Source organism: Arachis ipaensis, chromosome B01, assembly GCF_000816755.2.
Source record: "Arachis ipaensis cultivar K30076 chromosome B01, Araip1.1, whole genome shotgun sequence".
Classification (NCBI taxonomy): domain Eukaryota; kingdom Viridiplantae; phylum Streptophyta; class Magnoliopsida; order Fabales; family Fabaceae; genus Arachis; species Arachis ipaensis.
The window spans coordinates 39,697,554-39,721,225 of record NC_029785.2 but is presented as its reverse complement, the minus strand read 5'-3'; the positions used below and the strand labels follow the sequence as shown (position 1 = coordinate 39,721,225).

Here is a 23,672-nt window from a genome sequence, read left to right as displayed (position 1 = left end):
AGCCCAGTTTTGAGCAGAATTCTGGAGGGAAAAGACATAAAGGACCAAGGATTAAGGGGGGATTCACACTTTACACACTTTTTAGTTAGTTTTGGGAAGTTATGTTTCTAGAGAGATCTAACTTCTCTCTAGATTTTGGCTTTCTCAATTTCAATTGCACTTGGATCCTTTGGTTAGATCTGAATTCAATTTAATTTTACATTGCTCTAATGTGTAGATCTCATTCTTCTACTCTCAATTTAGTGTTCTTGTTACTCTAGCATTGTAGATCATGGATTTGGATCTTATTACTTTGATTTCTATTAATGAATTGAGGAATTTCATGTTCATTGTTGTTAATTGCTTGATTGTTGTTAATTGTTTGTAATAGAAAGCTTTACTTCAAATTCTCTTTTCAGTTTCATGACGTCTTCCATTATTGCTCACCAAATGCTTGAAAAAATGTCAACTATAGCTATGGAGTAGATCTTCACTCTTGGCTTAGGGATTGGGTAATTGGAGACACTTGAATTGTCAAGGTCTTTTGTTGATTGACAATTGAAAATTACTAATTGATTTGAATGACACTAACTCTAGTCTCTCCCTAGGATTTGACTAGGACTTGTGGACTCAAATTGATTATCTCCACTTGACTTAGAGGTTAACTAAGTGGAGCAATAGCCAATTGATGTCACAATTGATGGAGATAATGATGATAGGACTTCCAATTCTCACCCCTTGCCAAGGATTTTATATTGATTGATTGTCATTCACTCTTGTTTAGTTCCAGTTCTTGTGTCCCTTAGTCTAAGTACTAGTTGTTCATTGCTTTGATTCAAGCCTATTCACATTTCTCGTGTTCAATCTCAAAACACCAAGAGAACTCCTAACCAATGATGTGCATCTTAGGGCAACTCCTAGGGAGAACGACTCGGGACTAGTACTCTCGATTATTGATTTGAATTGTGGACACACATTTTCTTTGTTTGATGTGTTATAGCTGTTGGTTTAGACTATACTCACGACGGAATTTATTGGTAAAAATTCTATACCGACAAAATAATACGCATCAAAATGGCGCCGATGCCGGGGAGTTGCATATGTGTGCCATGTTGTTGGTTAGTGTAAATATGTTGATATGTGAATACTTACATTTTTCTGTCTTGATTGTTTGCTAGCTCAATTGTTAGTTAGGATTAATCCTTGTTTAGTGCATTTTGTTGTCATAAGCTCTATGCCTCTTTTATTGAATGACGCGTTCACTACCAGATCCGAGCTTAGCTACTTTTGATCCCGAAATTGAGAGAACTTTACTCCATATTAGGCAAGCTCGGCGTCGGTTGGCCTTTGGAGGTGGTGAAAGGGTTCCTACCAATTCACCAACCCTATCCGAGGTTAAATCGAAAGCGTCATTCGAAGAAGGAATGATATACTCTTCCATTGATACTACTAATACCTCTTCCATTAACTTAGCTAGGTACTGATACTATGGCCGTTCCACGGAGAGTCACTCTTAAGGAGGTCGGTGCTCCGGACTTTGTTCTTCAACCGCTTCAAGTGCGTCATCCGGAGTTGAATGCTAATTTTGAGCTTAAGACCGCTTGGATTAATCTTCTACCCAAGTTTCATGGGCTCTCCACCCAAGATCCTATTAGACACCTCAGAGATTTTCAAGGTGTATGTTCAACAACAAGACGGGAGGGTTCCGATGAGGTTGCTATTTGGTTGTTTGCCTTCCCATTCTCACTTGAGGGAAGAGCCAAAGAGTGGTTCTACACTTTGCCCGATGAGATTGTCAGTGATTGGAATTTGCTTCGAATGGAGTTCTTAGATAAATTCTTTTCTCCGAAAGTGACGGATAGATTGAGGAAAGAGATTTCATGCATTGTCCAAGGTGAAATGGAAACTCTATACGAGTATTGGGAAAGGTTTCGGAGACTTCTTGACTCATGCCCTCACCATATGATTGACACTCTAGTGTTGATTAGCTATTTTTGCCAAGGAATGAAACCACAAGACAAGATCCTTTTGGATGCTTCAAGAAATGGTTCCTTAACAAAGTATAGAACGGCAGAGGAAGCATGGCAACTAATCACCGATTTGGCCGAGTCCACCCAACATGCTAGACAAAGAAACCATCATCCAAGAGCCATAAATGAAGTTTCTTCTAGTGGTGAGACCGCCGCCCTTACCAAGACCTTGGGAGAAATGACAAACATTCTCAAGCAACTCCAACTCAATCAACAACAACCTCCACCTCCTCAACAACAACTAAGTCAACAATTGGTCCCCCAAAGAGTGTGCGGAATTTTCTCTTGTTACTCCCATTACACCGATGAATGCCCAAACCTCCAAGAGGATAATACCTTGGTGGCTACTAATGCCTACTATAATCGTCCAAACCAAGGGTATCATCAACAAAGAGGCAACTATAATCAAGGGGGTAATTATAATCAAGGTTGGCAAGATAATTCCAACCAAGGATGGAGGGACAACTATAATCAAGGAGGAAGGGACAATGGCGGGAACTAAAGGTGGAACAACAACCACCAACAAAACCGATACCAACAAAACCCTCCATATCAACACCAAAACCAAGGCAAACCATACCAAGCCTACCAAGCACCTCATCAAAGGCAAGCACCACAACCCAACCAACCACAATCCCCCCAAATTACTTACCCTTCTTCTTCTTCCAACCAAGACGAGACCATCCGCTCTCTCATTCAAGGACAAAAAGAGTTTCAAGCCTCGATTAGCTCTAGCATTAATGGTCTCACCTCTACCATCCAAGCCTTTCTTTTCTGCATAGAATCAACCTCTACCTCTAATATTCAACCCTAAAGCTCGAGTGAACTACCTTCTCAACCCATACCCAACCCCAAGGGTAGCATCAATGCCACCACCTTGAGGTTCGGAACCAAATTACAAGAGAGGAGTGAGCAAAGCCCAAAAGAGGTCACTCAAGATGAGGATGTGGTTGAAGTAGAAGAAGTCGAAGAGGAGGATGAGGTACAAGAGGAAGTAGAAGACGTGATTGCTCAACCAAGGGGTGAAATTCCTAAGGATGGAAATGTCTTGCAAGAAGCTACTCCAATTCCTTTTCCCACATTGGCAAGGAAGACCAAGAAGCAAGTTGAGTTGGACCCCAAAATGGTGGAGATATTCAAGAAAGTTGAGGTAACCATTCCTCTCTTTGCTTCTATCCACTAAGTACCTAAATATGCCAAGTTTCTAAAGGACTTATGCATGAACAAGCAGAGAATTCATGATTTAGAAACCATTCCATTGGGGAGCTCAATTTCCGCTTTAATGGGTGATATACCGGAGAAGTGTGGCAACCCCGGTCCTTGCCTAGTCACTTGCACCATAGATGGGGTACAATTTGTTGACTGCATGTGTGATCTTGGTGCTTGTGTGAGCATCATGTCTTTGTCCATTTATGAGGTCTTAAAGCTTCCACCATTGAAACGGTTGGCCGCCCGGTTTGTTTTGGCGGACAAAAGCATAATTTCTGTGGTAGGTATTACGGAGGATGTTCTAGTGAGTATAAAAGGGTTCGTCTTCCCAATTGATTTCCATATTCTCAAGATGCCCCCTAGTGACACCGGTAGGACATCATCTATTTTTCTTGGGAGGCCATTCTTGAAGATCTCCCGGTTCAAATTGGATGCGTTTTCGGGTACTGGTGCACGAAATCACAATCACACTTTTGCAATTCCGCACAACTAACCAGCAAGTGCACTGGGTCGTCCAAGTAATACCTTACGTGAGTAAAGGTTGATCCCACGGAGATTGTCGGCTTGAAGCAAGCTATGGTTATCTTGTAAATCTTAGTCAAGATATCAGTAATAATTCTTAGTTTTAATAGTAAAAAGTAAAAGAACATGGATTAAATAATACTTGCTATGCAGTAATGGAGAACAGGTTGGGGTTTTGGAGATGCTCTGTCTTCTGAATCTCTACTTTCTGACTGCCTTCTTCTTCACGCACGCAAGGCTCCTTCCATGGTAAGCTGTATGTTGGTGGATCACCGTTGTCAATGGCTACCATCCGTCCTCTCAGTGAAAATGGTCCAACTGCGCTGTCACCGCACGACTAATCATCTGTCGGTTCTCACTCATGTCGGAATAGGATCCATTGATCCTTTTGCGTCTGTCACTACGTCCAACACTCACGAGTTTGAAGCTCATCACAGTCATCCCATCCTAAATCCTACTTAGAATACCACAGACAAGGTTTAGACGTTCCGAATCTCAAGAATGCTGCCAATTAGTTCTAGCTTATACCACGAAGACTCGGATCTGAACCAGGAGGCTAAGAGATATGCACTCCATCTAAGGTAGAACGGAGGTGGTTGTCAGGCACGCATTCATAGGTTAAGAATGGTGATGAGTGTCACAGATCATCACATTCATCAAGTTGAAGTGCGAATGAATATCTTAGAATAGAAACAAGCGTGATTGAATAGAAAACAGAAATAATTGCATTAATCCATCAAGACACAGCAGAGCTCCTCACCCCCAACCATGGGGTTTAGGGACTCATATCATAGAAGATACAAAATTCAGATGTAAAAATGTCATGAGATACAAAATAAATCACTAAAAGTGGTTTTTATAATAAACTAGTGACCTAGGGTTACAGAAAATGAGTAAGCTAGGATAGTTAGAGTAGAAATCCACTTCTGGGACCCACTTGGTGAGTGCTTGGGCTGAGCATTGAAGCTTTCACATGTAGAGACTTTTCTTGGAGTTAAATGCCAGCTTTTGTGCCAGTTTGGGCGTTTAACTCTAGCTTTTATGCCAGTTCTGGCGTTTAACGCCAGAATAGGGTAGAAAATTGGCTTTTAAACGCCATTTTGCGTCCTCAAAACTCGAGAAAAGTATGGACTATTATATATTGCTGGAAAGCCCAGGATGTCTACTTTCCAACACAATTGAGAGCGCGCCAATTGGGCTTCTGTAGCCCGAGAAAATCCATTTCGAGTGCAGGAGGGTCAGAATCCAACAGCATCTGCAGTCCTTTTTCAGCCTCTGAATCAGATTTTTTCTCAGGTCCCTCAATTTCAGCCAGAAAATACCTGAAATCACAGAAAAACATACAAACTCATAGTAAAGTCCAAAAATATGATTTTTGAATAAAAACTAATAAAAACATAATATAAACAAACTAGAATATACTAAAAACATACTAAAAACAATACCAAAAAGCGTATAAATTATCCGCTCATCACAACACCAAACTTAAATTGTTGCTTGTCCCCAAGCAACTAAAAACAAAATAGGATAAATAGAAGAGAATATACTATAAATCCCATAATATCAATGAAACTTAGTTCAAATTAGATGAGTGGGGCTAGTAGCTTTTTGCTTCTGAACAGTTTTGGCATCTCACTTTTTCCTTTGAAGTTCAGAATGATTGGCATCTATAGGAACTCAGAATTCAGATAGTGTTATTGATTCTCCTAGTACAGTATGTTGATTCTTGAACACAGTTACTTTATGAGTCTTGGTCGTGGCCCTAAGCACTTTGTTTTCCAGTATTACCACCAGATACATAAATGCCACAGACACATAACTGGGTGAACCTTTTCAGATTGTGACTTAGCTTTGCTAAAGTACCCAATTAGAGGTGTCCAGAGTTCTTAAGCACACTCTTTTTGCTTTGGATCACGACTTTAACCACTCAGTCTCAAGCTTTTCACTTGGACCTTCATGCCACAAGCACATGGTTAGGGACGGCTTGATTTAGTCGCTTAGGTCAGGATTTTATTCCTTTGAGCCCTCCTATCCATTAATGCTCAAAGCCTTAGATCCTTTTTACCCTTGCCTTTTGGTTTAAAGGGATATTGGCTTTTTCTGCTTGCTTTTTCTTTTTCTTTCTTTTTTTTTAATTTTCGCCACTTTTTTTCGCAAGCTTTGTTATTCACTGCTTTTTCTTGCTTCAAGAATTAATTTTTATGATTTTTCAGATCATCAATAATATTTTTCTTTTTCCATCATTTTTTCAAGACCCAACAAATTTAACATTCACAACTTCACTATCAAAAATATGCACTGTTTAAGCATTCATTCAGAAGACAAGAAATATTGCCACCACATCAAAATAATTAAACTAATTTCAAGATAGAATCTGAAATTCATGTACTTCTTGTTCTTTTGTAATTAGGCACATTTTTCATTTAAGAGAGGTGAAGGATTTATAGGACACTCATAACTTTAAGGTATAGACTCTAATTTTTATTAATCATAAGGAAATTAGACATAAAATAAACATAAAGGCAGACCCATAATAATAAAAATAAGGAAATTAAAAATATAAAAATAAATGACTCTTAAAATAGAACTATACTAATAAAATTTATCACAGATTTAGGACTTAACAACCTTTGTTTTGGGAAATGGATGCTCCTTCAATTTGTGGGGTGTCTGGTTCCTCAAGGGAGAGCTTCTAGCGCTTCAACTCCTGTAGCTCGCGCCCTTGCTTTTCCTGTTCCTTAAGCAGCTTGCAGAGCATGCTATTTTGATTTTGTTGTTCTTCCTTAAGTTGCTCCATAGCTTCTTGCAGCTTTGTGACATATGCTTCTAGGTGGGTCCAGTAGTCAATTTGAGGAATTTCTGGGAGGAATTCCTGCGCCCTCCTTTCGATGGAGTTATCTTGCACTTGTTGTCCTTCCATTGACTTCTTGATGATTGGGCGTTCGACTGGGATGAATTCATCTACTCCCATCTTCACTCCAGCATCTTTACACAGCAAAGAGATTAAGCTTGGGTAAGCTAATTTGGCTTCAGTGGAGTTCTTATTTGCAATTGTGTAAATTTCACAAGAAATCAGATGAGGAATCTCCACTTTGTTTCCCAGCGTAATACAATGAATCATCACTGCCCTTTTTACAGTGACCTCAGAGCGGTTGCTAGTGGGCAGTATAGAATGCCCAATAAAGTCCAACCAGCCTCTAGCGATTGGTTTGAGATCTCCTCTCTTGAGTTGGTTTAGGACACCTTTTGTTTTGGTTATCCATTTAGTTTCAGGGAGGCATATGTCCTCTAGAACTTGGTCCAACCCCTTATCTACTCTCACCATTCTCCTATTAAAGGATTCTGGATCATCTTGCAGTTGAGGCAGTTTGAAGACCTCTCTTATTTTGTTCAGGTGGAAGTAAATAATCCTTCCTCTGACCATCATTCGAAAGGTACGAAAGGCGGTTCCAGTTATTCTCTGCTTATCTGTCAGCCACATATTTGAGTAAAATTCCTGAACTATGTTTCTCCCCACCTTTGTCTCAGGATTAGCTAGAATTTCTCAGCCTCTGTTTCGAATCTGCTCTTGGATCTCCGGATATTCGTCTTCTTTCAGATCGAATTTAACTTCCGGGATCACTGACCTCAGACCCATTATTTTGTGGTAATGGTTTGCATGTTCTTTGGTTAAGAACCTCTCTTGATTCCAAAGACTCTTTGGAGTATTCTCTTTCTTGCCTCTTGAATTGGTTTGTTTTCCCGTAGGAGTCATGATCTTAATGAGTCTTAGCTCGGTGATCACAGAAAAACACACCAAACTTAGAGGTTTGCTTGTCCTCAAGCAAAAGAAAGGAAATGAGAGGAGTATGAGGAGAGTCAGATTCGAATGGTGGAGAGATGGGGATGGCCGAATGTGTATTTTTAATTGGAGGGGGGATTTCAAAAATTTTTAAAAAAATATGATAGAGAGATATGATTGGAAGAAAATTGAATTATGATATGAAAAGGATGAGATTTTAAAATTCAAAAGATATGAAAAAGATATAAAGAAGTTAAATCTGAAAATTTGTTGATGCATCTAGGAATTAAAAGAAGATATGATGAGTTGGAAAAGATTTGGAAAGGAATTGAAAAGATAAATGAGTTTTTGAAAAAGATTTGGAAGAGATTTTGAAAGAAAATTAAAAATAATTTAGAAAATCATTAAGTTTTTGAAAATTGAATTTGAGAGATGGAGATTCGTAACATGTTTATGCAGAAAATTATGGATTTAAACATGAAAATTTGAAAAAAATTGAAGTGAAAATGAAATTACCTCCCCAGTCTGTTCTGGCGTTAAACGCCCAGAACGGTATCCATTCTGGCGTTTAACGCCCACTTGTTGGCCAATTTGGGCGTTTAACGCCAAGCCAGGTACCCTGGCTGGCATTAAACGCCAGAAATCTTTTATCACTGGGCATTTTTCTAAACGCCCAGGATGCTGCAACTCTGGCGTTAAACGCCCAAAATGGTACCTTTACTGGCGTTAAACGCTCAGAATGGTACCCATTCCGGTGTTTAATGCCGAAAATGGTATCTTTACTGGCGTTAAACGCCCAGAATGGTACCCATTCTGGCGTTTAACGCCCAAAACACCCCTTACTGTCATTTTCATGCCAGTAAGCTCATTTTCTCTGCTTTATGCTCTGAATCCTTCTATAACTTTGTGTAATCCTGCAATTGATAATTAACCTTGAACATACTTTATATCAAACTCCTATAATTATTATTTAAATAACAAATGCATTATGCTAATGGCTGGGTTGCCTCCCAGCAAGCGCTTCTTTATTGTCTTTAGCTGGACTTTACTGAGCTTTTTAATCTAGTCTCAGTTTTGAGCATTCTTGCTCGACATTGCTTTCAAGATAATACTTTACTCTCTGTCCATTAACAATGAACTTCTTGTCAGAGTTAATATCCTGAAGCTCTATATATCCATATGGTGACACACTTGTGATCACATATGGTCCCCTCCATCGGGATTTTAATTTCCCAGGGAACAATCTGAGCCTAGAGTTGAATAGCAGAACTTTCTGTCCTGGTTCAAAGACTCTGGCTGACAGTTTCTTGTCATGCCATCTTTTTGCTTTCCCCTTGTAAATTTTTGCATTTTCGAAAGCATTGAGTTTGAATTCCTCTAGCTCATTCAACTGGAGCAGTCTTTTCTCTCCAGCTAATTTGGCATCAAGGTTTAGGAATTTGGTTGCCCAGTAGGCCTTGTGTTCCAGTTTCACGGGCAGGTGATAGGCTTTTCCATACACAAGCTGGTATGGAGAAGTCCCTATAGGAGTTTTGAATGCAGTTCTGTATGCCCATAGAGCATCATCCAGACTCCTTGCCTAATCCTTTCTACGGGTACTTACAGTCTGTTCCAAGATTCGTTTCAGTTCTCTATTTGAGACTTCAACCTGCCCATTTGTCTGTGGATGAGATGGAATTGCCACTTTGTGGTTAATTCTATATCGGATCAGAGCAGAGTCAAGCTGTTTATTGCAGAAATGAGTTTCTCCATCACTGATTAGTATTCTGGGGACACCAAATCTGCTGAAGATATGCTTCTGGAGGAACTTTAGCACAGTCTTAGTATCATTAGTGGGTGTGGCAATTGCCTCTACCCATTTAGATACATAGTCTACCGCCACCAAAATGTAAGTGTTTGAGTATGATGGTGGGAAAGGACCCATGAAGTCAATACCCCATACATCAAACAACTCAATCTCTAAGATCCCTTGTTGAGGTATGGCATAACCATGAGGCAAGTTACCAGCTCTCTGGCAACTGTCACAGTTACGCACAAACTCTCGGGAATCTCTATAGAGAGTAGGCCAGTAGAAGCCACATTGGAGGACCTTAGTGGCTGTTCGCTCACCTCCGAAATGTCCTCCATATTGTGATCCATGGCAATGCCATAGGATCTTCCGTGCCTCCTCTCTAGGCACGCATCTGCGAATTATTACGTCTGTATATCTTTTAAAGAGATATGGTTCATCCCACAAGTAGTACTTCGCATCAGAAATTAGTTTTTTCGTTTGCTGCCTGCTGTACTCCTTGGGTATAAATCTCACAGCTTTATAGTTTGCAATGTCTGTAAACCATGGTGTTTCCTGAATGGCAAAGAGTTGCTCTTCCGAAAAAATCTCAGAGATCTCAGTAGGAGGGAGGGACGCCCCTGCTACTGGTTCTATCCGGGACAGGTGATCAGCTACCTGGTTCTCTATCCCTTTCTTGTCTCTTATTTCTATATCAAACTCCTGCAGAAATAACACCCATCTTATAAGCCTGGATTTTGAATCTTGCTTTGTGAGTAGATATTTAAGAGCAGCATGGTCAGTATACACAATCACTTTTGATCCTACTAAATAGGATCTAAAGTTGTCAATGGCATAAACCACTGCAAGCAACTCTTTTTCTATGGTTGTGTAATTTTTCTGTGCGTCATTTAGAATACGGCTGGCATAGTAAATGACGTGCAAAAGCTTGTTATGCCTCTGTCCTAATACTGCACCAATAGCATGGTCACTGGCATTACACATTAGCTCGAATGGTAATGTCCAGTCTGGTGCAGAAATGACAGGTGCTGTGACCAGCTTAGCTTTCAGTGTCTCGAAGGCCTGCAAACACTCTGTGTCAAAGACAAATGGTGTATCAGCAGCTAGCAGATTACTCAGAGGTTTTGTGATTTTTGAAAAATCTTTTATAAACCTCTTGTAGAATCCTGCATGTCCCAAAAAGCTTCTGGTTGCCTTAACATTGACAGGTGGTGGTAATTTTTCGATCACCTCTACCTTAGCTTGATCCACCTCTATTCCCCTGTTCGAAATTTTGTGTCTAAGGACAATTCCTTCAGTCACCATGAAGTGACATTTCTCCCAGTTTAAAACCAGGTTAGTCTCTTAGCACCTTTTCAGAACAAGTGCTAGATGGTCAAGACAGGAGCTGAAAGAGTCCCCAAATACTGAGAAGTCATCCATGAAGACTTTTAGAAATTTCTCTACCATATCAGAGAAGATAGAGAGCATGCACCTCTGAAAGGTTGCAGGTGCATTGCACAAACCAAAAGGCATTCTTCTGTAGGCAAATACTCCAGATGGACATGTGAATGCTGTTTTCTCTTGGTCTTGAGGATCTACTGCAATCTGGTTATAGCCTGAATAGCCATCCAAAAAGCAGTAGTATTCATGACGTGCTAGTCTCTCTAACATCTGGTCTATGAATGGTAAAGGAAAATGATCATTTCTGGTGGCTGTATTGAGCCTTCTGTAGTCAATACACATACGCCACCCTGTAACTGTCCTTGTAGGGACCAGTTCATTTTTTTCATTATGAATCACTGTCATTCCCCCCTTCTTTCGGACGACTTGGACAGGGCTCACCCAGGGGCTATCAGAGATAGGATAAATAATCCCAACCTCAAGTAATTTAGTGACCTCTTTCTGCACCACTTCCTTCATGGCTGGATTTAACCGCCGCTGTGGTTGAACCACTGGCTTAGCATCATCCTCCAATAGGATCTTGTGCATGCATCTGGCTGGGCTAATGCCCTTAAGGTCACTTATGGACCACCCAAGAGCTGTCTTGTGTGTCCTTAGCACCTGAAGTAGTGCTTTTTCTTCCTGTGGCTCTAAGACAGAGCTTATGATCACAGGAAAAGTGTCATCTTTTCCTAGAAATGCATATTTCAGGGATGGTGGTAGTGGTTTGAGCTCGAGTTTAGGAGGTCTCTCCTCTTCCTGAGGAGTTTTCAGAGGTTCTTTTCTTGTCTCTGGTTCCGCCAGATCAGGCTGAACATCTTTAAAGATGTCCTCTAGCTCTGATTCGAGATTCTCTATCAATATTGATCTCTTCTACCAAAGAGTCAATAATATCAGCGCTCATGCAATCATTTGATGCGTCTGGATGCTACATAGCTTTGACAGCATTTAACTTGAACTCATCCTCATTGACTCTCAGGGTCACTTCTCCTTTTTGTACATCAATGAGAGTTCGTCCAGTTGCTAGGAAAGGTCTTCCTAGAATGAGAGTTGCACTCTTGTGCTCCTCCATTTCCAGCACTACAAAGTCCGTGGGAAAGGCAAATGGCCCAACCTTGACAATCATGTCCTCAATTATGCCTGATGGATATTTAATGGAGCCATCAGCAAGTTGGAGGCATATTCGGATTGGTTTGACTTCTTCAGTCAAGCCAAGCTTTCTGATAGTGGATGCACGTATCAGGTTGATACTTGCCCCAAGGTCACATAGAGCTGTCTTGGTACAAGAACCCTCTAATGTGCATGGTATCATAAAGCTTCCCGGATCTTTAAGCTTCTATGGTAAGCTTTTCAGAATGACTGCACTGCATTCTTCAGTGAGGAAAACTTTTTCAGTCTCTCTCCAAACCTTCTTATGACTTAAGATCTCTTTCATGAATTTAGCATAAGATGATATTTGCTCAAGTGCCTTTGCAAACGGGATTTTTATTTCAAGAGTCCTGAAATAGTCTGCAAAATGGGCAAATTGTTTATCCTGTTCTGCTTGGTGGAGTTTCTGAGGATAAGGCATCTTGGCATTGTATTCCTCAACCTTAGTTGCTGCAGGTTTATTTCTTACAGAGGTGGTTAAGGAAGCCTTCTTAGGAGGGTTACAATCAGCACTTGCAAGTGTCTGATCCTTCATTGGCGTTTGAACGCCAGGATTAGGGGTTGGATGGGCGTTTAACGCCAATTTTCTACCCTTTTCTGGCGTTTGAATGGCAGAACTGGGCATGGAATGGGCATTCAACGCCAGTTTTTCACCCTTTTCTGGCGTTTCAACGCCAGAAGTGAGCATCCACTGGGCGTTTGATGCTAGTTTTTCACCCTTTTGTGGCGTTTGAACGCCAGAATTATTCCTCTCTGGGCTCTTACTGTCCTCAGAGGGATTATCCTCTGTCAGTTGTTCCTTTCTTGGCTTTCTGCTACCTTGAGCTGAATTATTCAATGTCTTCCCGCTCCTCAGCTGAACAACTTGACATTCTTCTATTATCTGTTTAGATAGCTGCTGTCTTGTCTGATTCAATTGTGCTTCCATATTCTTGTTAGCATTTTTAGTGTCTTAGAGCATCTCTTTAAATTCTGTTAATTGTTTTGTCATAAGGAGCAATTGCTGATTAAGTACAACAACTTGTTCTTGAGGACTAGGATCAGTAGACACTGCCCTAGCCTCTTCTTTTATGGAGGACTCACTGCTTGAGTACAGATGTTGATTTCTAGCAACTGTATCAATGAGTTCTTGAGCTTCTTCAATTGTCTTTCTCATATGTATAGATCCACTGGCTGAGTGGTCTAAAGACATCTGAGCTCTTTCTGTAAGCCCGTAGTAGAAGATGTCTAACTGCACCCACTCTGAAAATATTTCAGAGGGGCATTTCCTCAGCATCCCTCTGTACCTCTCCCAGGCATTATAAAGGGATTCATTATCCTCTTGTTTAAAGCCTTGGATGTCCAGCCTTAGCTGTGTCATCCTCTTTGGAGGGAAAAATTGATTCAAGAATTTGTCTGATAACTGTTTCCATGTTCTTATGCTTACTGTGGGTTGGTTACTTAACCACCTTTTAGCTTGATCCTTTACAGCAAATGGAAACAGTATTAATCTGTAGACATCCTGATCTACATCCTTATCATATACGGTGTCAGCAATTTGTAAAAACTGTACCAGAAACTCAGTAGGTTCTTCTTGTGAAAGACCGAAATACTGGCAATTTTGCTGCACCATGATAATGAGCTGAGGGTTTAGTTCAAAACTGCTGGCTCTTATGGGGGGTATGCAGATACTACTCCCATATGCAGCAGTAGTGGGGTTAGCATATGACCCCAGAGTCCTTCTGGACTGTTCATTTTCACTTAGGTCCATGATGGAGAAAGGGAGATGACGTGGATTGGAAATAAAATATATTTTTTGTTTTTTTTTAAATACCTAAAATAAAATAAAGTAAAATAAATATAAAATTAAATATAAATTCAAAAATTAGAAAAATAAAAAGGAAAATAGAAAACTAAAACAATTAATTAATTAAAAAGATTTGAAAAAGGTATGATATTAAAATTTGAGATTAGAAAAGATAAGATAAGGTTTTGAAAAAGATATGGTGTTTGAAAAAGATTTGAATTTTGAAATTTTAAAAACTAAGATATCATAGAATAAAAAAAATTTAAGATAGAAATCTCAATTTTTAAAAGTAGAATCCGAGAATTCAATTAAAATAAGGAGAAACAATATTTTTGAATTTAATGAGGGAAGAAAAAAACAATAAAATGACACCAAACTTAGAAATTTTAGATCAAGAAAGAACCAAGAACATGCAAATTCGAAAAAATGAAGGAAAATAAAAGCATGCAATTAACACCAAACTTAAAATGTGAAACTAAACTCAAATAAAAGACTCAAATTTAGTGACTCTAAACCAACAAAAATAAATTATTCCTAATCAAAGCAACAAGATAAACCGTTATTTGTCCAAACTCGATCAATCCCCAGCAACGGCACCAAAAATTCGGTGCACGAAATCACAATCACACTTTTGGAACTCCGCACAACTAACCAGCAAGTGCACTGGGTCGTCCAAGTAATACCTTACGTGAGTAAGGGTCGATTCCACAGAGATTGTCAGCTTGAAGCAAGCTATGGTTATCTTGTAAATCTTAGTCAGGATATCAGTAATAATTCTTAGTTTTAATAGTAAAAAGTAAAAGAACATGGATTAAATAATACTTGCTATGCAGTAATGGAGAACAAGTTGGGATTTTGGAGAAGCTCTGTCTTCTGAATCTCTACTTTCTGACTGCCTTCATCTTCACGCACGAAAGGCTCCTTCCATGGCAAGCTGTATGTTGGTGGATCATCGTTGTCAATAGCTACCATCCGTCCTCTCAGTGAAAATGGTCCAAATGCGCTGTCACCGCACGGCTAATCATCTGTCGATTCTCACTCATGTCGGAATAGGATCTATTGATCCTTTTGCGTCTATCACTACGCCCAACACTCGCGAGTTTGAAGCTCATCACAGTTATCCCATCCTAGATCCTACTCAGAATACCACAGACAAGGTTTAGACGTTCCGGATCTCAGGAATGCTGCCAATTAGTTCTAGCTTATACCACGAAGACTCTTATCTGAACCAAGAGGCTAAGAGATATGAACTCAATCTAAGGTAGAACGGAGGTGGTTGTCAGGCATGCATTCATAGGTTGAGAATGCTGATGAGTGTCACAGATCATCACATTCATCAAGTTGAAGTGCGAATGAATATCTTAGAATAGAAACAAGCGTGATTGAATAAAAAACAGAAATAATTGCATCAATCCATCAAGACACAACAGAGGTCCTCACCCCTAACCATGGGGTTTAGAGACTCATGCCGTAGAAGATACAAAATTCAGATGTAAAAATGACATGAGATACAAAATGAATCACTAAAAGTGGTTTTTATAATAAACTAGTGACCTAGGGTTACAGAAAATGAGTAAGCTAGGATAGTTAGTGTAGAAATCCACTTCTGGGGCCCACTTGGTGTGTGCTTGGACTTAGCATTAAAGCTTTCACATGTAGAGACTTTTCTTGGAGCTAAACGCCAGCTTTTGTACCAGTTTGGGCGTTTAACTCCAGCTTTTATGCCAGTTCTGGCGTTTAACGCCAGAATAGGGTAGAAAGTTAGCGTTTAAACGCCATTTTGCGTCCTCAAAACTCGAGCAAAGTATGGACTATTATACATTTCTGGAAAACCCAGGATGTCTACTTTCTAACGCAATTGAGAGTGTGCCAATTGGGCTTCTGTAGCCCGAGAAAATACATTTCGAGTGCAGGAGGGTCAGAATCCAACAGCATCTGCAGTCCTTTTTCAGCCTCTGAATCAGATTTTTGCTCAGGTCCCTCAATTTCATCCAGAAAATACCTGAAATCACAGAAAAACACACAAACTCATAGTAAAGTCCAGAAATATAATTTTTGAATAAAAACTAATAAAAACATAATAAAAACTAACTAGAATATACTAAAAACATACTAAAACAATGCCAAAAAGCGTATAAATTATCCGCTCATCAGGTACCTACTCGTTTGAGATCGATGGAAGAGAAGTGAGCTTTAATCTTGATGAAGCCATGAGACATCCACCGGAGGATCATTCTATCTTCCGGTGCAATTTGATTGATAATGTTGTGGCTGAAGCCCGCTAAAGAACTGATGATTGATGGTTTAGAATTCAGAATAAATTTCCGTTGCAAGTATAGTTTCTAAACCGAGCAATCAACCTTTCTTACAAAAGTTTTGGTTGTCACAAGTAACAAACCCTTTTTTAAATTGATAACCGAAGTATTTAAACCTCGAGTCGTCTTCTCAAGGAACTGCAGGGAGGTATGTTCTTATTATTGGTTATGAATTTTGTAAATTGGGGGTTTTGAAAGTAAGGAACAAGTATTTTAAATGACAAGTAAAATAAATAAATAACTGTAAAATAAACTCTTGGTAAGGTATAAAAATTCGGAAGTCCTATCCCAGTTACTCCTATGAGAATGGAAGTTAATCCCACTTAGTTAACCCTTATGAAAGCAAGGGAAAGTCAAGTGAACTAATTAGTTAGATTCCCAAGTCCTAGCCAACTCCTAAGGAAAGACTAGAGTTAGTGGAATACCAGTCAATTTAGCCGACATAACAACCAATCACGGATAGTTGATAACTCAACAGCTTCCAGTTAATCAATTAAAGCCAATAACATAAAAAACTAAATAAGAATCAATGATTTAAAATACCTCAATTGCATTAATAAGAGAAAATCAATCTAAACATAAAGAGTTCATAAGCAAATTTGGCAACATAAGTAATTAAATGAGAGCATTAAAGTATCTGAAAGTAAAAGAGAAATACAAAGTAAAAGAAATATTGAACCTGATGAAGAGTTGAAATTCTAAATCCTTTAAGAGGATAACTAATCCTAAAACCTAAGAGAGAGGAGAGAACCTCTCTCTCTAAAAACTACATCTAAACTATGAAAAGTGAATAATTGAAGACATCCTCATGAATGGATCCATTCCCCCACTTTATAACCTCTAATCTCTGCTTTCTGTACCTGGATCTGGGCCAAAAAAGGCTTCAGAAATCGTTGGGAGTATTTTCTGTATTTTCTGGTGCGTGGCATCTGTCACGCGTCCGCGTGGGTCACGCGGTCGCATCATCTGGAGTTTTCCTTATCACGCGTTCGCTTCGGTCACGCGTACACATCATCTGTGTTCTGCTCATGGCATGCGTCTGCGTCAGTCACGCGTTTGCGTCGCTCCCTTTTCGCGCTGGGCATGCGACCGCATCGTCCATGCGTTCGCGTCGCTGCCAGTTTCTTCAAAAACTCCATTTCGTTCTTTCCTTCCATTTTTGTATGTTTTCTTTCCATCCTTTAAGTTATTCCTACCTTAGAAGATTTGAAACTTCTCAACACACAAATCACGGCATCGAATGGTAATAAAGGGTAATTAAATAAATAATTTCAAAGCATAGGAAACATATATTTCACATATATCACATAATAAGGAAGGGAAAGTGAAACCATGCAATTTACATGAATAAATGGGTGAAGGATTGAATAAATCTCTTGAATTGAGCACAAAATATATCATAAAATATGGGTTTATCACCCGCCAAGATGATATTGATGGAAAGAGTATGATTCAAGACTCAAGTGTGGGGAGTTCCCATGTATGTGAAGAAGATGCCCTACCACCTCCGGTGCCACCGGATGACCAAGTGCCGAGTCATGCACCAAGTGTGGATTTGAAGCCACTCCCAACCCACCTAAAATATGCCTTTCTTGAGGAGAACCAAAAGTTCCCGGTGATAATTGCAAGGGAACTTATCTCCAAACAAGAGGAGAAGTTGCTTAATGTCTTGAGGAGGAACAAGAAGGCCATTGGGTGGAGCTTGGCAGACTTAGTTGGCATTAGCCCCCAAGTATGTGAACACCGAAATTTCTTAGAAGAAGGAGCCAAACCAATTTGACAACCTCAAAGGCATCTAAATCCTACCATTCTAGAGGTTTGAAGAAGGAGGTCACCCGGTTATTGGAAGCCGACATTATGTATCCGATTTTGGATAGTGAGTGGGTGAGCCCCATGCAAGTGGTTCCAAAGAAATTCGGTGTTACTACGATCAAGAATGCATATGGGGAGCTTATAGCCACAAGGGTTCAAAATTCATGGAGAGTGTGTATCGACTATCGGTGTTTGAACTTGGCTATTAGGAAGGATCATTTCCCATTGCAGTTCATCGATCAAATGCTTGATCGCCTATGCGGTAAATCTCATTACTGTTTCTTAGATGGCTATTCTGGTTATTTTCAAATCCACACTGCTCCCGAAGACCAAGAAAAAACAACCTTCACATGCCCTTTTGGAACGTATGCGTACAAAAGAATGCCATTTAGCTTGTGCAACGCACCGGCTATGTTCCAAAGGTGTATGATGAGTATATTTACGGATCTTTTAGAGCAATGCATGGAGGTATTCATGGAAGATTTTAGTGTTTATGGGGACTCTTTTGAACTTTGCTTGGACAACCTTGCAAAAGTATTAGAGAGGTGTACTAAATCAAACCTTGTGCTAAATTTTGAGAAATGTCATTTTATGGTGAGGCAAGGTATTGTTTTAGGGCACATTGTCTCTAATGATGGTATTTCTGTGGATCCAGCAAAGGTCAATGTTATTTCTAGTTTGCCTTACCCCTCTTCTGTGAGGGAAGTCCGTGCTTTTCTTGGACATGCAGGTTTTTACCGGCGTTTCATTAAGGACTTTAGTAAGGTGGCACTACCTCTCTCTCGATTGTTGTAAAAGGATGTGGAATTTGATTTGAGTGAAGAGTGCATGGAGGCATTCGACAAACTCAAAATGGCTTTGACCCAAGCTCTCATTATAAGAAGGCCTGACAGGAGTAGGCCATTCGAAACCATGTGTGATGCATCAAACTATGCGGTGGGAGCGATGCTAGCTCAGCGCGAGGGTAAAATTTCTTATGTCATTGCCTACACCTTTAAGACTTTAAATGGAGCCCAGTCCAACCATACTACTACCGAGAAGGAACTGTTAGCAATTGTTTTTGCCTTGGATAAATTCCAGGCTTATTTACTTGGCTCCAATGTAGTAGTATATTCGGACCATGCGGCATTGAAATATTTGTTGGCCAAGAAGGAATCCAAACCAAGGTTGATCCGATGGGTATTGCTTTTGCAAGAATTTTACCTAGAGATAAAAGATAGGAGTGGTTCGCAAAATCTAGTGGCGGACCACTTGAGTCGCCTTGAGCACACAAAGGGCGATTCCACTCCTATCAATGATACATTTCCTCTTGAGGGCTTGCTAGCAATATCCGAGGTGATCCCTTGGTATGCACCTATTGCCAATTACTTGGTTTCTCGCACCTTTCCTCCCGATTTCTCTCAACATCAAAAGGATAAGCTTAAAAGCGAATCCAAATATTATGTATGGGATGACCAATACTTGTGGAGATGTGGTGCCGATCAAATAGTTAGGAGGTGCATACCACAATCCGAGCATCAATCTATTTTGGAGGCTTGCCACTCTTCCGAGGGTGGTGGCCACTTTGGTCCTCAAAGGACGGCTCGGAAGGTCTTGGATTGCGGATTTTGGTGACCTACACTTTTCAAAGATGCATCTCTCTTTTGTAACTCTTGTCCACAATGCCTTAGGTTTGAAATATCTCTAAGAAGAATGAGATACCCAACAAACAATATTGTTTTGCAAAACTTTTTATGTTTAGGGTATTGACTTCATGGGGTCCTTTCCAAATTCTAATAGTTTCATGTATATTCTGCTAGCTGTTGACTATGTTTTCAAGTGGGTGGAGGTAATTCCCACCCGAAAAGATGATGCTAATGTGGTTCTTTCTTTTGTTTGAAATAACATCATTTGCCGCTTTGGATCACCACGAGCAATTGTGAGTGATCAAGGCTCGCATTTTTGTGACAAAAGGATGACAGGTTTAATGAAGATGTATAGCATCATCCATAAAGTGGCCACGGCATATCACCCACAAACAAATGGCCAAGCCGAGGTCTCCAACCGGGAAATCAAGCGCATATTGAAAAAGGTTGTGAAGCCTCATAGGAAGGATTGGAGTTCTAAGCTCGGAGATGCGCTTTAGGCTTACCGGACGGCGTATAAAACGCCAATTGGTATGAGTCCATTCCGGTTAGTCTATGGGAAGGCTTGCCATCTCCCGGTGGAGATAAAACATATAGCGTATTGGGCTGTAAAAGAATGCAACACAAGATTTGGGGTTAGATTTGAAAGGAAGTTACAGTTAGTGGAGCTTGAGTGCCTTCAATTGGAAGCCTATGAGAATTCAAGGCTTTACAAGGAGAAGATGAAGGTGGTGCATGATAGAAATACTAAAAAGTGAGAGTTTAGGGCTGGGGAGCTAGTCCTCCTCTACAATTCTAGGTTAAGAATGATGCCTGGCAAGTTGAGATCAAGGTGGGAAGGTCCTTATAGAGTAGAGAAAGCTAAGCCATATAGGGTCTACCACCTAAGAAACCCTTCAAGCCCCCAATATCTTCAAAGTTAATGGTCACCATCTGAAGCTATACCATCGAGAGAAGATGAAAAGAAACAAAGAGGTTGAGGTGTTCCTTCTTGACGACGCACCCGAAGGCGAGGATATTTGAGCTCATGATCGTCCAACTTAAGGACGTTAAAGAAAAGTGCTAGGTGGGAGACACCCCACCATGGTATGATCTTCCTTTGTATATAGCTCCTTGCATATAGCTTTTTGAGTCTTTGTGCTTTTGTGATTGCTTGATTTGTGAGTTTGTTCATGGTATAATTGCTTTTTGCTTGATTTTTGTGTTAAATTGCTTATGACGAGTCCATTGATAATTGTTTGAGTGAATTGAGATGTTGAAGAAATGCTTAAGGTTAAGTGTTACATGAGATTTTTGATGTTTTTGACTTCTTTAGCATGCATTACTACCAATATGTGCTATAATTTCCCCTCCTCGTGTTTAAAAAAAAAAGGCATCCACGCGCAAGCGTGCTGTACGCGTACGCGTCGGCACGGTTTCACAACTCTTGGTACTAAACCCAGAGAGTTGTGGCTACTTTGTGCCCATTTTGTGCCAAAGGCACAATTGCGACCCACACATAAGCGTAGGTGATGCTTGCACGTCCCTTGTCATTTCGCACACCCACGCGTAAGCGTGAGCGACGCGTACGCGTCGGTTGTGAATTTTGGACTCCCTGGTACAAAAATCAGAGAGTTATGCCCACTTTATGCCTACTTTGTGCCAGCCGACCCACGCGTATGCGTGATAAACGCGTACGCGTCGATTGTGCTGCATGCCACTCCTCGTACAAAAACCCGAGAGTTGGTCCTACTTTGTGCCACCTTTGTGCGCAAGGCACAATTCTGCCCACGCGTGCGCGTCACCTGACGCGTACGCGTCCCCCTCTCTTTTCTGCAACCCACGCGTGCGCGTGGGGGACGCTTACGCGTCACCTCCCTTCTCTATCCATCCACGCGTATGCGTAGAGCGCGCGCACGCGTCGCATCCTAGACGCAACTAATGCACATTACGCGCCATGTTCTATTTCCTTTTCCTTTTCAAGTTTCCTCTTCCACTCTCTTCTTCCATCACTTCTTCTATCTTCTTCCATCACCCTACCACCCTTGTCTCCGGCCACTCCACTAGCGACCACCACCACCGCCTCCGGCGGCCCCATACTTTCTCTCTCCTCTCTCTCCCTTCCCTCTCATCTCATATTTTTCACCTACACTCCACCTTGCTCTCTTTCTCTTCTCAAGGTTCACTCCTACTCCTTCTTCCTTCTTGTCTCTTATCCTAAATTTTCTTTCTCTTACTAGTTGCATTCAGTTTCTTTTTTCTTCTCTTCTTAGTTGCATTTTTATTGATTGGTTCTTGCTTGTTTGCTTTTTCCCTTCCCTCTCCTCTCCTATTTCTCACCTACACTCAACCTTGCTCTCTTTCTCTTCTCAAGGTTCACTCCTACTCCTTCTTCCTTCTTGTCTCTTATCCTAAATTTTCTTTCTCTTACTAGTTGCATTCAGTTTCTTTTTTCTTCTCTTCTTAGTTGCATTTTTATTGATTGGTTCTTGCTTGTTTGCTTTCTTTCTTTTCATATTTTCCATGGGTGTTGAACATTAAGTTTTCTCTTGCTTTGATGGATCATTTTGATGTCTCTTGCTTCCTTTGTGACTATGCGGTATTGTGTTGTTGACTGGTATTCCATTTGGGATTGTATTTGTTGGAATTTTTCATACTTGCTTATTGTTTGAATATTGCACACTAAGTATTTGTTGAAAGGCACCTATACCATTTTAGTTCAATTTTTACTTTGTGCTCTCAACTTGGTGCCTCTTCTTCATCCACTTGCCTTTTTTTTATGCATTGAGCCTATTTTGCCTCTTGTTTACTATTCTTATGCTCATTACCCATGACTTGCTTCATTATTATTGATGCTTGAGTTTATCCTTCTCATGCCTTATTGCATGCCTTACTCACTCTTGCATCCCACGCTAAGTGTTATGACCCATGCTTTTATTATTGTCTTGATCACATGTTACAGTTGTCATGTCCTCAAGACGCATTATTCTTTTTGGGCATTACTTTTTTCTTGCATGTTATTTTCTATGTGTTGATTCTGTGGGTTTAATGTTTCCTCTTTTCCTTCCTTTTTTAGGATGGCCACCAAGAAAGGCAAGGAGAAGGCGTCGAAGAAATCGGCAACAAGAAGGGCACCCCAAAAATCAACCTCCAAGGCGCACCCTACACTAGGAGCTAAGCCTCACTCAAGGAAGGCGAAGCCAATTGTTCATATTGATGACCAAGAGAAGGGCAATCCGACAAGGGACCCCACAAGGTTTCCCAACCGCTTTTGTAAGCTCATGTTTCCCGCTATAGTTGAGAGGAACTATCATTCTGAGCATCTACTCGCCCCACCGGACCATATTATTCAGTATGTGATGCCCCGCATTGAGCGGCGGCAATGGAAATTTCTAATGCAGAGACCACAGGAGGCCAACCTTTCTTGGGTGGTGGAGTTCTACACCAACTACCACTCCCCTTCTCTTTAGTCAGTATATGTGCGCCAGAAGCAAGTCCCGGTTTTGAAAGAGGCTATTCAGCGAGTGCTTGATGTTTTCCCGGTACCGGAGGAAACAGATGGTTACCAAAAGGTCCTACATCAGCGGTATGAATTTGAGTTTGATTGGGACTCGATCCTTCGGGTCATTGCCCAACCAGAGACATTTTGGACCCAAGGGAGACTCAGGATGCGACCTAAGTGCATTGACGCACGCTACCTTACTGTGGAGGCTCGAGCATAGGCCCAGATCTTATCTCACTACGTGCTTCCAAGCACCCATAAGTCCTCCATCACAGCGGACCTAGGCTTCCTTGTCTGGTGCATACTCACTGAGAGGCCAGTCAACATCGCTCTCCTCATCCAACAAGCGATGGGTCGGGTCCACGCCAAGGGTAATCTACCATTTTTCACTTTGGTATCAGATTTGGTTGTTGCTGCTGGTCTCTCTTGCGAGGCTAAGGACATAAAAGCTATTATTCCGGCAAAGGGAGATGTCGTCCCGAGCGGGAAATATCTTCAGCCTCCCATGGACACCACAAGCCTTGACATAGCTCCTCTTTCCACCACTTCATCCGCACCACCAAAGTCAATCCATCAACTGCTTGTGGAGCTTCATGAGAAGATACATCGATAACAAACGCCGATTTGCTTACCTGAAGAAGCTGTGGGGTTGTGTCAACCCGCCTACGGAAGAATCGCACATTTCCTCATCCGCTTCGGACCATAGTAGAGCAAGTACTCAGGACACGGATGATGGAGGTGGCGACCTCGATTCCATCTTACGTATCACCAT

The 23,672-nt window shown here is 40.8% G+C and overlaps 1 protein-coding gene across 1 annotated transcript; it reads left to right on the top strand.

The window, feature by feature from the left end:
- Positions 1,468 to 22,868, top strand: LOC107605902. Its single transcript, XM_016307846.1, has 4 exons — positions 1,468 to 2,204; positions 2,826 to 3,159; positions 3,241 to 3,661; positions 22,696 to 22,868. Exons 1-4 carry the CDS (start codon positions 1,468 to 1,470, stop codon positions 22,866 to 22,868), a joined length of 1,665 nt encoding a protein of 554 aa, XP_016163332.1.

What these genes read in the sequence shown, in the direction of transcription:
- LOC107605902 (XM_016307846.1), top strand. Translation starts at nt 1,468, where the DNA reads ATGGCCGTTCCACGGAGAGTCACTCTTAAGGAGGTCGGTGCTCCGGAC. An exon ending in AGATATTCAAGAAAGTTGAG is followed by an intron (nt 3,160 to 3,240) that starts GTAACCATTCCT and finishes ATGAACAAGCAG; the next exon opens with AGAATTCATGATTTAGAAAC. An exon ending in CAAATTGGATGCGTTTTCGG is followed by an intron (nt 3,662 to 22,695) that starts GTACTGGTGCAC and finishes TTCCCGCTATAG; the next exon opens with TTGAGAGGAACTATCATTCT.